We start from the raw sequence: 18181 nt of genomic DNA on the forward strand, positions 1-18181 counted from the left end.
AAGGTGATCATTTGTGTGATGCATACATTTTCAACAAAGTAAACTCCACTGAAACGCGAGTGATTATTTCTGGCAGGAAAGTGAATACAAGTTTTCATTCAGTATCTACTCTATCTATCTATCTATCTATCTAAAATATTGTGTTGATGTATCACATAACCAGCCAACTGGACAATATCAGTAAGAAGTATTAGAACAGTCAGATTCCAGTCAGAACTAGCAATAAGATATTAAAGACTGCACACATTGAGAGTGAGACCGCGCTATGTTTTTTATACATTATGAATTTAGAGGGAAGTGTGGCAGACACAAGACTAAGGCTATGTGGAAAAAGACACAGCATGTACCCAAATGTTTGACTCTAGTAAGATCCATGAGAAAAATGCAACATTGGGGTCAGTTTAAAGTACACCTGTAACAAAAAACAGCCCCTATGGGTGTACTTACCTTGGGAGGGGGAAGCCTCAGGATCCTAATGATGCTACCCTGTGTAGCAACGCATGGTAATATTTACATTCAGTAGAGCGGACCCGATGGGGTTCAGCTATTTCTACCGGAGCCCGATTGGAAAGCTTCTACTGCACCTGCGCTGGAGCCCAAAAGGTAAATATTGCCTCACGTGGAGTTCGGGGGCTTTGTATCCATGAGGCAGAAGAGGATAGGGAAGCCTCCCGAGGTAAGTACTCCCTAGGGACTGTTGTTTTCATTACAGATTTCCTTTAATTCAAAAGTAGGTGCTAATGCTATGCTACAATGTTCTTTTTACCTCCATCCTTCCTTGTCTGCATTTGCTGTGATGTGCTCATTTGTATTTTGAATTGTGTAAACTGAAAAAAAAACAAGTGTTCAAGCAACTACTAAATATATTTTCTCTCTGCAGTCTTCCAGGCTTACACAAAATATAGTAAACATGATGTCAGCAAAGCCTTGGATTTAGAGCTTAAAGGAGACATTGAGAAACTTCTTGTTGCCATTGGTATGTAACAAATGAAACCTAGAACTTGGAACGACTGTCAATTATGTTAACAGTGCCACAGAATAAAACACAACTACGATACATTTTTACAGGTTATTGAATTTCAGCCTGGACACATTGAAAGCTTTGCATTCACTTTTCTCACACTACAAGTATGCAAACAAAGACTGACATCTTTGTAGCAGCCTAAGGTGGCGTAGTGGTTAGCTCTCTCGCCTTGCAGTGCTGGGTCCTTGGTTCGAATCCCAGCCAGGGTACTATCTGCAAAGAGTTTGTATGTTCTCTCCGTGTCTGTGTGGGTTTCCTCCGGGCACTCCAGTTTCCTCCCACATTTCAAAAACATACGGATAAGTTAATTGGCTCCTGCTAAAAATTGGCACTAGACTACAGTACTTACACTACATAATATAGACATATGGCAATGGTAGGGATTAGATTGTGAGCTCCTTTGAGGGACAGTTAGTGACAAGACAATATATATACACTGTACAGCGCTGCGTAATATGTCGGCGCTATATAAATACTAAATAATAATAATAGTATACACTTCAGCGGCACTGACAAGCGGCATCCCCCTACCTAACCCGATCGCCGCCGGCGCTCTCTGAAAGCAGGAATTCCCGTTCAGAACGGGATTTCCTGCTGGGCTTCCCATGGCGACGGGGCGGGATGATGTCATGGATGTCGGGACGTCAGAGGGAATCCCGATCCAGCCCTCAACGCTGCCTGGCACTGATTGGCCAGGCTGCGCAAGGGGTCTGGAGGGGGGGGGGGGGGGGCGGCGAGGCGGGTAGCGGCGAATCGGCGGCGATCAAAATATGCACGCAACTAGCAAAGTGCTAGCTGCGTGCAATAAAAAAAAAAATTGTGAAAATTGGCCCAGCGGGGCCTGAGAAATCCTCCTGCGCAGGTTACCCCGAGCTGAGCTCGGGATAACCGGCAAGGAGCTTAAAAAAGAAAGAAGTGATTGATATCACGACAGTGGGGTCTGGAGAGCTTAGTGTAGAAGCAGGATAATACAATTTACTGTGTCTGTGCCAGGCTGGAACTGTATTAGGCTCCCTGCACACTGCATGCGAATCTGATTTTCAATCGTTTTTTACATCCAATTCCGATTCTGATTTTTAATTGTTACTGCATGCTGTGTTTTTTCCTCCGTGTTTCTGTTGATTGCATTCAGGGAAAATTGGAATTGCAAATCAGAAACGGAATCAGAATCGGAATCGCAAAACGGATTTGCAGTGTGCATGGAGCCTTATGTGGTGCTATAGCTAAACTCACACTCCACTAATGTACAATTAGCAGGGGCGCGACAACAACCCAGCGCTCCCCTGTGAAATTGTAATAGGGCACCCTGGGATCCAAATTTCTGCATGCAGTACCCATCCCCTGTCACACACACACTTACATCATTGCAGAGAAGGGCAGGGAGCGGAGAAATATTTACCTGTTTCCAGTGCTCCATGCCTCACAGCTGCACACTGTCTGCTGCCATTTGCCAGCTCCTGATTATGTGTCTTGCATCAGTCATGTGATTGGGAGCCAACAAATGGCAACATAGAATGTGCAGCTTTGATGCATGGAAGCGATCGGCAGCACAGGAGCAGGTAAATATTGCACCACACTTGTGCTTCTCTGCATTCAGGTAGGGAGAGGAAGGAGGATTTGCCCCCATAGCCCCACCCGTCATTATCACAGGTGTCGCAGGTGCTATTGATACACCCCTGGTACAAAGAGGCTTGTAATATGGATACTCTCCAACTTTACACTTAGGGCCCATTTGTATTTGTGCCAGTGTGCGTCTCCATGACGTTCACTGACATTTGTGATGATGGAAGTAAGCTTCCAAACCCCTGAGCTGTGCCATGAATAGCTATGAGGATTCATATTCACATACATAATGCAAAAAAAACCATGCTGCGACATTTATTGTCCCGCGAATTTGGAAGTAGCTTATTGATTTCAGTAGGCTGCGATTCCCCATTTGAATTTGCAAGCGGGGAATCGCTCCGAATCGCCCCTAGTGGAAACGAGCCCTTGCGATATCTGACAGTTAGTATACATTTAACCAACATACGATGTTGGATATATGATCCTTATTTCTTTTTTCTTTTCAACAGTAAAAATAGCTGTGTGTGCACCTGCGTTCTTTGCTGAAAGACTTCATGATTCAATGAAGGTATAGTATATTTGTAGAAGTTATTGAAGATAAATGAAATGACAAGGATAACTGCTGTTTTTATTAGTGCATTACTCTTCCAAAAACTTTCTATTTAATCATTTTATGTGCAAGTCATCTTTTCGCACTACAAATATTTTAGCAAGCTGTGGGGTTGATGCACAAATTTGAGGTAATATTGCTGCATGCAGACAGCACACAGCAGTATTACCACAGTATTGTGCATCAATCCCTGTATTACACAGAGCTAGCTTTTCTCACTCTGGAACTGGGGTACAGTCAACAATGGCGCCTGTGAAAAATGGCGGGGTGATGCCGATAATGGCATCTTGCTACTAAAGTTATTTAATATTTCAGAAATGTCCTAAAATGTTAAATAACTTTAGTAATAAGATGTCAACGGCATCTCTCATATATTACCTGGCCCCGGCGATCCCGTCTTCTCTTCACTTCCTGTTTAGTTTGCAAGAGTCCTGCAGCCAGCCAATCGCCATGTGGGGACTGAAGTCGCATGGTGATTGGCTGGCTGCTGGACTCATTCAAAATTAAGTAGGAAGTGGAGAGAAGACGCGATCAGGGATCAGGTCAGGGGCGGCGCCAGGGGGGTGCAAGGGGGTGCTCGAGCACCCCCTAGAATTGTCCAAGCACCCCCAAAGCACCCCCTGGAGTGAACTGACTTCAGGCGTCTAAAAGACGCCAAGTCAGTTCACACAGCGGCAGCACGGAGCAGCAGGCAGGGCTACGGTAAGATGGCCGCCCGGAGCCCTGTTCTGCAGACTTCGAGTCTGCAGTGCATGGCTTCGGGCGGCCATTTTCCCGTAGCCCTGCTCTCTGCATGCAGGCAGGAAGTCTCGTCATGACGTCGGGAAGGAAGAGGATCGTGGGCGCGCGGGCGCTGCGCGCCACAATGAGGTCGGGACTCGGGACAGGAGGTCGGGAAAGAAGGTCTTCTGGCTGTAGGTGAGTAAATGGGTTTTTCTTTTCTTTTTCAGGTGATGCTGATTGTGCATATTGGGGTCATATCTGCTACGGATTGTGCATATTGGGGTCATATCTGGTACGGATTGTGCATATTGGGGTCATATCTGCTACGGATTGTGCATATTGGGGTCATATCTGCTACGGATTGTGCATATTGGGGTCATTTCTGCTACCGATTGTGCATATTGGGGTCATTTCTGCTACCGATTGTGCATATTGGGGTCATTTCTGCTACCGATTGTGCATATTGGGGTCATTTCTGCTACAGATTGTGCATATTGGGGTCATATCTGCTACGGATTGTGCATATTGGGGTCATATCTGCTACGGATTGTGCATATTGGGGTCATATCTGCTACCGATTGTGCATATTGGGGTCATATCTGCTACCGATTTTGCATATTGGGGTCATATCTGCTACCGATTGTGCATATTGGGGTCATATCTGCTACCGATTGTGCATATTGGGGTCATATCTGCTACCGATTGTGCATATTGGGGTCATATCTGCCACCGATTGTGCATATTGGGGTCATATCTGCTACCGATTGTGCATATTGGGGTCATATCTGCTACCGATTGTGCATATTGGGGCCATATCTGATAACGATTGTGCATATTGGGACCATATCTGCCACCGATTGTGCATATTGGGACCATATCTGCCACCGATTGTGCATATTGGGACCATATCTGCCACCGATTGTGCATATTGGGACCATATCTGCCACCGATTGTGCATATTGGGACCATATCTGCCACCGATTGTGCATATTGGGACCATATCTGCCACCGATTGTGCATATTGGGACCATATCTGCCACCGATTGTGCATATTGGGACCATATCTGCCACCGATTGTGCATATTGGGACCATATCTGCCACCGATTGTGCATATTGGGACCATATCTGCCACCGATTGTGCATATTGGGACCATATCTGCCACCGATTGTGCATATTGGGACCATATCTGCCACCGATTGTGCATATTGGGACCATATCTGCCACCGATTGTGCATATTGGGACCATATCTGCCACCGATTGTGCATATTGGGACCATATCTGCCACCGATTGTGCATATTGGGACCATATCTGCTACCGATTGTGCATATTGGGACCATATCTGCTACCGATTGTGCATATTGGGACCATATCTGCTACCGATTGTGCATATTGGGACCATATCTGCTACCGATTGTGCATATTGGGGTCATATCTGCTACCGATTGTGCATATTGGGGTCATATCTGCTACCGATTGTGCATATTGGGGTCATATCTGCTACCGATTGTGCATATTGGAGCCATATCTGATAACGATTGTGCATATTGGGGTCATTGGACGTGTTTTTTGTTAAAATCTGCTCACATTACGTGTATTTTCTTGAGAAAACCTGCACAATTATGTGAATTTTCTTGGAAAAGGGTCACCAAAACTTGGGCCCTCTGTCTTTGCGTTGCACTTTTAAAGGGAACCCGAGGTGAGAATAATATTGAGGCTGCCATATTTATCTCCCTTTAAGCAATACCAGTTGCCTGGCTGCCGTGCTGGTCCTCTGCCTCTTATTCTTTCAACCATAGATCCTGAACAAGCATGCAGCCGGTCAGGGGTTTCTGACAATATTGTCAGAACTGACAAGATTAGCTGCATGGCTTGTTTCTGGTGTAATTCAGTTCACTACTACAGCCAAATAGATCAGCAGGGCTGCCAGGCAACTAGTATTGTTTAAAAGGAAATAAATATGGCAGCCACCATATCACTCTCACCCTGGGTTCACTTTAAATTACAGTTAGCCCCACCCTCATCCGGTCATGACCACGCCCATTTTTTCGCCGCGGCGCGCTTTGCGCGCCGCAGGTTGTAGCCACACCCATTTTTTGCCGCGGCGCGCGAAAGGTCGTCAGCTCCCCTGGAAATTGGTCCAGCACCTGCATAGCACCCCCTAAAAAAAATTCCTGGAGCCGCCACTGGATCAGGTAATGTATTAAAACCCCTCTGCCTGTGTCTGCCTCTCTCACACTAAACCCTCCCGCTGCCTAACACTCTCCCCCTCAGACCCCACTGCCAAACTCTAGCCCCCCCATGGATTTTTTTAACACTTATAATGCTATTTAGTGTTATAAGTGTAAGTCACACTGCGTGCACCATCTTTTAACACTGAAAACGCTAAATAGCGTTATATAGTGTAAGTCAATGCGGCGTCATTTTTATAACCTCAGCGATGTGCGCCATTTTTATCTGTCCTGCTGCAACTGACCAGGTAACACACTGCAATAGTTTCCCTGCAGAAAATTTAAGTAATTCACACAAAAAAAAATATGATAATCTCATTATCACCACACATATGTGCTCTATTTTGTATGCTACTGAAAAGGATCCATTTTAATTCTTGATTTCTACGATTAAAGGAAATCCCTAAACACAAATAGAGAGATGAGAGTTTATTCAATTCATATACACCAATCTATATTCTGTTGCCATGGTTAAAGCAACTTTGGTTTAAAATTTTTCCCAGTATTAAACGTTATTATAGCTTTAATCTGAAATTGAAATTTTTTAATAATATTTAATAAAAAATGATTTGTTGTTACCAGCTGCTCCTCAGTTCAGTGACTATGCCCCTTAGAGACATGACTATGTACTTTGTAATACACTGTGGAAGATGTCAGTGGTATATAAATCAATAAAACTGTAATACTCTAAACGTTTCCACTACTTGTGAAAGAGTGTAACATTTAAAATGTGTGTGCATATGTATACATTGTACATGTGTTACAGAGTAAAATGTACTGTAAATTTATTTTATAGGTTGTAAAAATCTGATAGATCTGGCAGTTTAAGGACTAGCCCATTTCCTCATGGGGGATTCTCGGGGGTTTTCTTTATTTACAAAATCACTTACTGAACAGCGGTTGCTCAGTCCAAATGAAAATAGCGGGTAGGTAGGTAGGCTGGCTGCAGCCTCGTTTTTAGCAGCTGTTGGGGCGGGTCCCTGCCTGGGGCGTCACAGCAGAGGGGGCGCAGTGGCAGGGGGAGCAGTAACTCACCTCTCTGAGATCCACAAGCTGCGTATCGTCCTTATCCTTCTGTCCATTCCATTGCAATGGTAACAGCGTCCCCTGTGTTTTTTCACCACAAGGGAGTGCTGTTATCAATGCAACTGAACGAACTGAAGAAGGAAGAAGATATTCAGCATGTGGATCACGGAGGGATGAGGTCCTACCAGAGTAGTGGAGGAGGAGGTAGAGAAGACCTCTCTGGCCACCTATACTGTGGAAGGTGCACCCTGGCTATTTATACGAGGGGGGGGGGGAGCTCACTGGCTTCCTATATTGTGGGAGGGAGGGAGGGTGGCTCTCTGGCCGCCTATACAGAGGGGTGGAAGGGGGAGGCTAAATGGCTACCTATACCGTGGGAGGGAGGAACTCCCTGGCTACCTATACGGGGGGGGGGGGGGGGGTACTGGCTACCTATACTTTGGGAGGGGTGGCACCCTGGCTACCTATACTGGGGGGGGGCTCACTAACTACCTATACAGAAGGTGGTGGGGGGGCTCACTGGTTGCCGATACTGTTGAATGTTAAATTGGAGGGGCTCCCTGGCTACCTATACAGAGGGGAGGGTCAATGACTACCTATGCAGAGGGGAGGGGAGCACACTGGCTACCTATACAGAGGGAAGAGGGGGATCTCAGGCTACCTATACTGAAAGCGGGGAGAGGGACATCTGCATCTGGCTACCTAATACTGGAGGCCACTGTGGCTACCTATACTGAGAAGCTGCAGTGTACTTGAGTCTACGGAAAGGGGGGAGGGAAGGGGGCAATTTTTACACTCTTGCCCTGGGAGCTACATAGCCTAGAAACTGCCCTGGTTGGCTGCCATCTTTGTATCGATCCTTTGAAGTGAGTGCTTTTGTAAAGAATAAAAGAGGTACTTAGAATCCTCTGGTAGGAGATGGACTAGTCCAAAACATGTCAGATCTGTCATAGTTTTACTCTCTACTGTAAGCGATAGCAATACATGACAAAAGTATTTATTGTGCCTTTTACTAGAAATATTTAAGAATATAAGAAATGTACTTCTTATAAATATGTGTACACAGTATACTGTAGGTATTTTTAACTTTCAGACCATTGCAGTTGCCAGTAAGGAGTCTTGTAATTCTCTTTTCCTATTGCTATCCTCGTCTTTCAGTAAAACACTCCCTTATTCCATACACAGGGCTCTGGAACAAGAGACAAAATTTTGATTCGAAATGTTGTGTCCCGTTCGGAAATAGACATGAATGAAATCAGAGAAAATTACAAAAGGATGTATACAAAAACCCTGCGCCAGGACATTTTGGTATGAATAATTCTGTTGCTTCCCATGGTTTCTGAATGTTGTGGATAATATTCCTCGGGATAAATGTAAAAAATAAATATGAAAAACAACAATAAGTGTATGTTTACAATGCAAAGTTATGCAGCTACATCTTGGTGAACCTATTCTGGATGAGCCAGTCAACATCATTACAGCAAAAAGCTGCTCCTGCGGCCTAAAGCTCCATCCTTACTCCCAAAACTCTTGTTTCCTGCTTTGTACCAATATCCTCTTCCTGCTTTTACATTTTATTTGCATTGGTAAGCTGCCTAAGACACAGTGTAGGGCGTACATCAAAAAAGGGCGTCGGGAAAAAAGGGCGCGTGGTGTAAACGATAAGTAGTATTATCGTTTATAAAAATATTGTGTAGAATTTCGTTTACAAATAGTGTTTTAACAATTTATAAATCATTAAATAATGTGTATGAAATCGGCAATTCTTAAAACGTTAATCTTCCCTGTTTCTAAACTGAAACTTATAATTACGTTTGTTAAAAAAAAGTAATATTTGTTTAAACATTATAATTATATATTGTTATGAATAATCTTGATTTATCGTTTATTATTATAATAAAATGTGAAAATATTGTTTATAACAATGATATTAATATAAGTACATTCATAATAACTGTTGATTAGTATTATTAAAATTGTACTAAAACTATACCTAACCCTACTCTCACACAGAACCCTCCCTGTACCTATCTCTAACCCCTAGACCCCCTGGCGGTCCCTAAACCTAAGACCCCCCTGGCGGTCCCTAAACCTAAGACCCCCCTGGCGGTCCCTAAACCTAAGACCCCCCTGGTGGTGCCTAAACCTAAGACCCCCTATGGATAATGTTTTACAAACATTAATAAATAAAAAAATTAAATAAAAACATTTAAATCATTTTTTTGGGTGGATAATAATGTTTTAGAAATGTTTTACAAATAGTGATTGTAAAAAATATATTGCAATTTACTGATCGCTTTATTTTGTGAAAAATAATGTTTTACAAACAGTAAGGATTAAAATGTTAAATAATGTTTTAATTAAATAGGATAAAGTTTAGTATTTTTATAAACGTTATTCGTCACAGGCTCATTTTGTAAAGTTAAATCATCACAAGCACAGTTATAAAACATTAAAAATCTCCGGGCGCCATTTGTAAAACGTTAATAATCTCCGGCGCCCTTTTTTCCCTGTTCGGCGCCCATTAAACGATATTTACAGTGGGAGTGAATGGGGCGCCCTTTTTGTCCACTTGTCTCATGCGCCCAAATCTCCTGCTTCCCAGTGTAGGTGTTACTAGAAATCTGAGATACTGTATGAAAGGCACCATGAAAGAATAGTATATAGACACAGTATGGCATTGGTACGCTAGATCAAAAGGAGGGCACTGAAAAGATTTTACCGGTATACTGTATGGATGGGCAGTGCACTGCAAAATTGTTTTGTGCCATGGGTGCACCAGGTGCCAGCTGTTATGATCACGTCTGCAGCATGTACTGCTGGCTGCAGTTTTACTGAAGACAAGCAGTTTTTGATGTCACTATATGCATTTGCTTGCATAGTTTGGGTTGCACTCAAACTAGTTGCTGATTCCATCTGTTGTGGCTCTGCAGTTCTGGCCAGCTCAGGATTGAATAATTACCATTCACCTGTGTGGGAATCTGCATGTCTGCTCCCATTGGATGACCTCGGTATAAAGATCTGCTTCCTGCAGGGCTCCTCGGGCTATCATAGTTTAAGATCAGTCTGTTACTCTGTCTCGGCCCCCCGTTCCTAGTCCGTGTGGACTGCACTGACTCCTGCGCAGGGGTCAGTGAGTCCTTCTAAGTTCTGTTCTGTTTATCAGTAATTGTTACTTTGCTAGTCTTGCATCATATATCGGTTCATCGCCAATATATACGCATACTAGCGTGTTTGTTATTTTCCTTGTATTTGTGTTACGTTAATACATCAGTGTCGCTGATATATACGTACTCAAACTGTTTATATCCTTTGTTCAGTCAGTCAGTTTCCAGCACGTTTTGGTAGGTTGCGCGTATCGTGATCACCCGTGCTTAGCTAGTACAGTCCTGTTCCTGTTACCTTGCGTAGATTGCGCTCACTTCTGCATAGTAGTGAATCCTTCCTAGTCCTGCTCCAGTTCTTAGTTAGTGTTCCTTGCTTATGTCATATATCGGTTTATCGCCGATATATACATATGTCAGTCAGTCGTTTGTAAATTCATTGATAGCTGTAATCGTAATACGCTAGGAAATCATACCTGTTGTATATTTGTGTGTATTACGTCTGCCTTCTTTGACTCTATTTCCAGACTTTTCTGTCCTGTCCTTGTGAGGCACGCCACCGCTGCAATTGCATTGGCTGGCTCATTCCAGTCTGTCTTGTTATGGACGCTTGCTGTCACTTAAGCAGTGACTAGTTAAGCAAGCGTTCATTCTGTTACCTGTACTGAGCTTCTGAGAATTGGTTTATGCGCTCAGCGCTACCTTTTGCTGAGCCACTATAGTGAAAGGATTGTTTGTGGCTGTTCGGATCTACGCCTGCTCTGTGCGCCACATCTCCTGTTGGATGCAAAAAGTAAAAAAGAACTAGAAGTCCACCTTATCAAGATAATAATCAAGCAAAAATGAGCAAACCAAATACAGGATGCATGGAGAGTACAACAAATCTTTATTCATAAGCCAACCATGATTAAAAACAATTAAGAACAAGGCAGCCAGACCTGAGCCTTAAGCCCCTAATATGCCAATATAAAACCGCAAGCCCTGTGTCTCAGTAAATGGTAATATGCCTGTGTGCGCCTACCTAGGGATCTCTGCAGAAAATATGCATATATATAAATATATATATATATATATATATATATATATATACATATAAAGATATGTGTAACAGTGCCAAAAAGGGGTTCAATTCAAAAAATGCAAGATAATTAACACAGTATTAGGGCACTATACTGCAGAGAAAAAAAAACCCCAGGGAGGCACACACATCCGTGTAAGTATATAATCTCAATATATCGCTGTCACCAATACAATAATGAGGTGCATGTGCAGTGAGATACATACAATATCAATTATTAATAAACAAAAACATATATATATATATATATATATATATATATATATATATATATATAGTGCAAAACCATGTCAGGAAAAAGGGTAATGAGGGAATGAGGTAGACAAGGAGAAAAGGATTATAATCAGGTGAATAAGAGGGAATATTCCCAAAGTGCAGTGAAAACAAAGTTAGATTGAGTAACAGCAAGAAAGGAGAAGATGGCTGCGCAAGGCTCACCTAATGAATGGAAGAAGGATATACACCACGTGCTGACTGTGGAGAATATACCACCAAGCGTAACACCAGCCTAGGTGAGGGTGACAGGTGAGGAGGAGGGGAGGACAGCGTGAGTCGGTGCTATGCGTCTGCAGGACGCATTCTAACCTGTAGTATAGCTAATTGTCATGGGAAATCTTCAATCAAGGTAATTGAAGATCGCAAGATTGGAGGATACTGTAATGGTTGGATCATTTACCAAGGATATTGGCGTGGGAATTTTTTTTAAATGTACAGGTAAGTGTTTCTAGGTTAATTAAGAACATTAAAGGGCTTTTTTGTGATTGTGTTTTTATTTCATTTAACCCTTTGTGGAAATGGGTAAGGGGTACTTTGTACCCCTATAATCATTTCTCCTGTGAGGGGGGTGGGCATCTGGGGTCCCCTTCTTAAAGGGGACTCCCAGATGCCACCATGAACCCCCCCCAGGAGTCGTAACCCCCACCTTCTCCTGGGGCACTGGAGGAGGGGAAGATCCCCTTGTCCATGGATTGGACAAGCGCTCGGGGGAGAGGGGAAGGCTTGGGCGCCCCTCTCCCCCGGAGCCCCCCCATACCATGGACCATGCGGGCTGGTATAGCTCAGGGTGCGAAGCCCCAGTCGGCCGGGGCTCCGCATTCTGGCTATCCCAGCCTGCATGGGGGACAAGGGGTTACAGAGGCTTAGGAAGATACAAAGAAAACCGAGAGCCCAATATGGTGTAGTATTTCAAGGTGAATGGAGTATAGTAAAAATAATAATGATATACTCACAAGGCTGGGTTACCTCAAAGGCAACCACTGGATGTGCAGGTGGGGAGAATTATGACCTGACCCCACTCAGGTAGTAAGAAGTCGCTCTCTGTAGACAGGAAAAGATGGGGATACACCCCTCCACCCAGGGTGGACTAGATCAGTAAAAAAATGGTAGTAACAGAGGCGCCAAAATAGAATAAAATAGTTAAAAACAGTTTAAAAGGAGGGGGGTAGGTGGACACTACTCTCAGGCATATAATGACCAACCAATGAGTCGTTATAAAGAAACAATAATTTACAATTTTATTGTTTCTTTATAACGACTCATTGGCTGGTTATTATATACCTGAGGGTGGTGTCCACCTACCCCCCTTCTTTTAAACTGTTTTTAACTATTTGATTCTATTTTGGTGCCTCTGTTACTACCATTTATCTACCAAAGGGGTTACAGAGGCTCGGATAGGGGGACCCCACGACATTTTTTTCACACTGTTTAATTTTTTTTTTTAAATATTGTTTCCCACTATCTTTTTACCATATCCTTCAAATTTGGTGTTGCTAGGATGTTAAGGGGCCTTTGCTATTAACTGCTGGGAAATATTTCCAACACTCTTTAATGTATTTAAATGTGTGTTCGCCGCAGCTCCGTCCCGGTCCCCGGCGATGACTTCAGGGCGACCTCCAGGTCACCGCCACGTGGGCGCCTGCGCAGTCCACTCCGGCCCACGTGGCGGTGATTGACATCGCCGCTCGCGCGGGTGCAGTACAGGCCGACCTGGAGGTCGCCCTGACATCATCGCCGGGGACCGAGACGGAGCTGAGGTGAATGGCTGCGGGGAGAGCTGCGGCGAGGGACATGCTGGGAGCTTGGGGCTGGAGGAAGCCCCCGGTAAGTAGCACTTATTTTCTTTAATACTGCCTGATGACTCCTTTAAGGGGGCTTTGCTATTAACCGCTAAAGTCGGCGGGCGTTTAATTTTCCCACGGTCAGAAGGAGAATTTTAAAATCGATTTTCTGAAAAAACGATAAGGTCTTTGGGACTTTGCTATTAAACGTTAAAGTTGGCGGGCAGATATTTTCCAAATGGCAGCAAACCAGGGCTTAAAACGATAAATAGCGTTCAGGCAGAACAAAAATGATCTGGTTTTAAAATGATAAATTACGTTCACAAGGTCGGCACCATTTTTTTAACATTTAAAACGATATCATTTGATAATGTAAGTGAATGGGACGCCATTTTTATCTGGCTCGTGAAAAGTTAGTATGACAAGTATAGAGGGACCTAGAAGCTGTGACAAGGCAGAATCTGGAAACCTGTGATGGGTAGTAAGAGATGTAACATACAGTGGGTTGCAAAAGTATTCGGCCCCCTTGAAGTTTTCCACATTTTGTCATATTACTGCCACAAACATGAATCAATTTTATTGGAATTCCACATGAAAGACCAATACAAAGTGCTGTACACATGAGAAGTGGAACGAAAATCATACATGATTCCAAACATTTTTTTACAAATAAATAACTGCAAAGTGGTGTGTGCATAATTATTCGGCCCCCTTTGATCTGAGTGCAGTCAGTTGCCTATAGACATTGCCTGATGAGTGCTAATGACTAAATAGAGTGCGCCTGTGTGTAATCTAATGTCAGTACAAATACAGCTGCTCTGTGACGGCCTCAGAGGTTGTCTAAGAGAATATTGGGAGCAATAACACCATAAAGTCCAGAGAACACACAAGGCAGGTCAGGGATCAAGTTATTGAGAAATTTAAAGCAGGCTTAGGCTACAAAGAGATTTCCAAAACCTTGAACATCCCTCGGAGCACTGTTCAAGCGATCATTCAGAAATGGAAGGAGTATGGCACAACTGTAAACCTACCAAGACAAGTCCGTCCACCTAAACTCACAGGCCGAACAAGGAGAGAGCTGATCAGAACTGCAGTCAAGAGGCCCATGGTGACTCTGGATGAGCTGCAGAGATCTACAGCTCAGGTGGGAGACTCTGTCCATAGGACAACTATTAGTCATGCACTGTACATAGTTGGCCTTTATGGAAGAGTGGCAAGAAGAAAGGCATTGTTAACAGAAAGCATAAGAAGTCCCGTTTGCAGTTTGCCACAGGCCATGTGGGGAACACAGCAAACATGTGGAAGAAGGTGCTCTGGTCAGATGAGACCAAAATGGAACTTTTTGGCCAAAATGCAAACCGCTATGTGTGGCGGAAAACTAACACTGCACATCACTCTGAACACACCATCCCCATTGTCAAATATGGTGGTAGCAGCATCATGCTCGGGGGGTGCATCTCTTCAGCAGGGACAGGGAAGCTGGTCAGAGTTGATGGGAAGATGGATGGAGCCAAATATAGGGCAAACTTGGAAGAAAACCTCTTGGAGACTGCAAAAGACTTGAGACTGGGGCGGAGGTTCACCTTCCAGCAGGACAACGACCCTAAACCTAAAGCCAAGGCAACAATGGAATGGTTTAAAACAAAACATATCTATGTGTTTGAATAGCCCAGTCAAAGTCCAGATCTAAATCCAATCGAGAATCTGTGGCAAGATCTGAAAACTGCTGTTCACAAAAGCTGTCCATCTAATCTGACTGAGCTGGAGCTGTTTTGCAAAGAAGAATGGGCAAGGATTTCAGTCTCTAGATGTGCAAAGCTGGTAGAGACATACCCTAAAAGACTGGCAGCTGTAATTGCAGCAAAAGGTGGTTCTACAAAGTATTGACTCAGGGGCCGAATAATTATGCACACCCTACTTTGCAGTTATTGATTTGAAAAAATGTTTGGAATGATGTATGATATTCGATCCACTTCTCACATGTACACCACTTTGTATTGGTCTGTCACGTGGAATTCCAATAAAATTGATGCATGTTTGTGGCAGTAATGTGACAAAATGAGGAAAACTTCAAGGGGGCCAATACTTTTGCAACCCACTGTATATAGGAGGTATGCATATGCAGTGTCACAGGATATTGACATGCCTCGAAAGATGCAGTTGCTCACTGCTTGGACATGAAAGTTTGCAAACGATGAACCCACTGAACAGGGGCATAACTACAGGAGAGCAGCCCCTGCAACTGCAGGGGGCCACAGAGCTGTGAGGGGGCCCCAACTACTAACCTTCCCTTTCTCCAACAAAGGGGTATTCAGTATCTGTAAGAAATCAGGTGTTTTTGTGGCTACACTTGTAATAGGTGTGAAGATTATAATGGCCACACTTAATTAATGAGTATTGCAAGATGCTGTGAGGGTCACTAAGGGTAGGCAAAGGAAAGGGTGTAAACATCGGGGGGCTTATAAAAGTTCTGCTGGGGGGAGGGGGGCATGAATTGTAGTTATGCCCCTGCCACTGAATAATGTCTGTTATCCTGTAAACACGATTTTTGGGTGGTTAATCCTTGCATTAGATACAAGATTCTAGCATAGCTGGTACTTCTCATGTGACAGTTCATGGCCTGCTTTCCTATTTACTGCTTCATCAGTCAGCTGGCAATCATATGATGTATGAATAGTGATATTGTAACTTGGTTCAGATATAAAAAACCAGCATTACTTACAGTATAAAACATTGCCAAGTCATATGTAAGGCTAGTCTTCTTCAGTAGTACTGGAGGAGTAATCTTAAAGCAGAACCATAATAAATCATCATAAAGTATATGAAATAGGGAGGCATATAGAAAAGTATCTTTACAATGATCATCCTCATAAGTGATGAAGTGAACATCAAATTTTCAGTTTGCGAATTTACCAAAAATGTTTGTAAAACGGCCGTTCGCAGTGGGCTCCATACACTTAAATGGCAGGTGAATGGCCACCGACTTTAGCGGTTAATAGCAAAGCCCCCGTATGTGCTAGAAACACCAGCGTATGTTAAAGAGGAGAGTGGGAACAAGAGGGGGAAAAATCAAAAATACCTTATACTTTTTGAGAAAATTGATTTTAAAGTTCTTGTTCTGAGTGTGGGACATGTTTCAACGGCCACCAACTTTAGCGGTTAATAGCAAAGCCCCCAGATGTGCTAGAAAAAAACAAATTTGCAGGGTATGCTAAGGAGGACATTGGGAACAAGAGGGACTTTAAAAAAAAAAAGTATGGTTTTTGAGAATATCGATGTTAAAGTTAGAGGAAAAAAGTTACTGCGGTAAAATGACAAATAATGTATTAACATGTAAATATTAAAATATGTGGGGTCCCCTCTTTAACCCTTGTCCCCATGCAGAGCTGTTATAGCCAGAATGCGGAGCCCCGGCCGCGTGTGTCTTCGCACCCTGAGCTATACCAGCCTGCATGGTCCAAGCCTCCCTCTCTCCCCCAGAGCCCTTGTCCAATCCATGGACAAGGGGCTCTTCCCCACCTCCGGCGCCCTAGGAGAAGGTGCAGACGACAACACCCTGAAGGGGTTCATGGTGACATCTGGGAGTTCCTCTTGGGGCACTGGAAGTGTGAAAGAGCCCCTTGTCCATGGATTGGCTGACCCTCTCTCCCAGAGCCCCCTATACCATGGACCATGTGGGCTGGTATAGTTCAGGGTGCGAAAACCCAAGTGGCTGGGGCTCTGCATTTTTGCAATCCCAGCCTATATGGGAGACAAGGGGTTAAAGAGGCTCGGGAGGGGGGACCCACATCATTTTTTTATATTTCCCACACTCTGAACATATATAAAAAATAAATACATTTATATACATGTTAATACATTATCTGTCATTTTAACGCAGTAACTTTGCTACTTTTTTCCTCTAACTTTAACATAGATTTTATCAAAAACTATTAGGTCTTTTAGAATTTCTCCCACTTGTTCCCCCTGCCCTTCTTGACATACCCTGCATATTTGGTGATTCTAGCATGTAAGCGGGCTTTTCCATTAACCCTAAAGTCGGCGGGCATTGACTTTAATAAAAAATACGAACGCAAATGTTTTCAAAAAATTATTTTTTTGAATAAAAAAAGTTTGCCAGGAACTGTCCACTGGTGAACTGTTTGGGCCATCTCTAATCCTCATTTTCCATTGTTCTCTTCACTTTGCAGGATGACACCAAAGGAGACTATGAAGCAATATTGCTGCAACTGGTTGGAGGCGCATAAATAAAGTGTGATCTGGTTTGAAGAGAAAGCAACATAATCAAAGCTTTTCACTACAGCCCAGTTATGCCGAGCTTCAGTATGCAAAAGAATAACGTTTCAGTTTAATAAAAAAAACATTTTTTACACAGGTTATTTTACATTGTTTCATTTCATATCATTCTGTTATTTCAGTAAAACAAAAAAATCCACAAAGCCTAAAACACATTTATACCCCAGGCTGTATACATTATTGCAATGCTTTGTGAGATAACTGTTCCCTTACAATCTTTAAAAGATGACTTAAATATGCTTCTTCTGTCCCTTTAAAAGGTAAGGTGACTAAGGCATTTTTAATAAATTTGACATTAGGCTGGGTTCACACTACAAGGCTTCAGTGCTGGGGATGGTGCCACTGCCAACACACAGAACATCCATTGTGCTAGTTGCCTCGGATATGTCATAGATACTGTAGAATGCTATCTATGACATATGAAACATCTATCCAGTGTCCTTAACGTAAACCTGAAGTGTTTTTAAA

The 18181-nt window shown here is 43.3% G+C and overlaps 1 protein-coding gene across 1 annotated transcript in view; it reads left to right on the forward strand.

The window, feature by feature from the left end:
* The window catches only part of LOC137552738 (annexin A1-like), a 63831-nt gene extending 46040 nt beyond the window's left edge, over positions 1–17791 (forward strand). The window contains exons 10-13 of the mRNA XM_068271412.1: positions 881–976; positions 3097–3155; positions 8364–8486; positions 17608–17791. Of these exons, the coding sequence (XP_068127513.1) occupies positions 881–976; positions 3097–3155; positions 8364–8486; positions 17608–17664 (335 nt within the window). The 3' untranslated portion in view covers positions 17665–17791. The remainder of the gene's footprint in view (positions 1–880; positions 977–3096; positions 3156–8363; positions 8487–17607) is intronic.
* The last annotated feature ends 390 nt before the right edge of the window (positions 17792–18181 follow it).

This window comes from Hyperolius riggenbachi, chromosome 1, assembly GCF_040937935.1.
Source record: "Hyperolius riggenbachi isolate aHypRig1 chromosome 1, aHypRig1.pri, whole genome shotgun sequence".
NCBI classification, from domain to species: Eukaryota; Metazoa; Chordata; class Amphibia; order Anura; family Hyperoliidae; genus Hyperolius; species Hyperolius riggenbachi.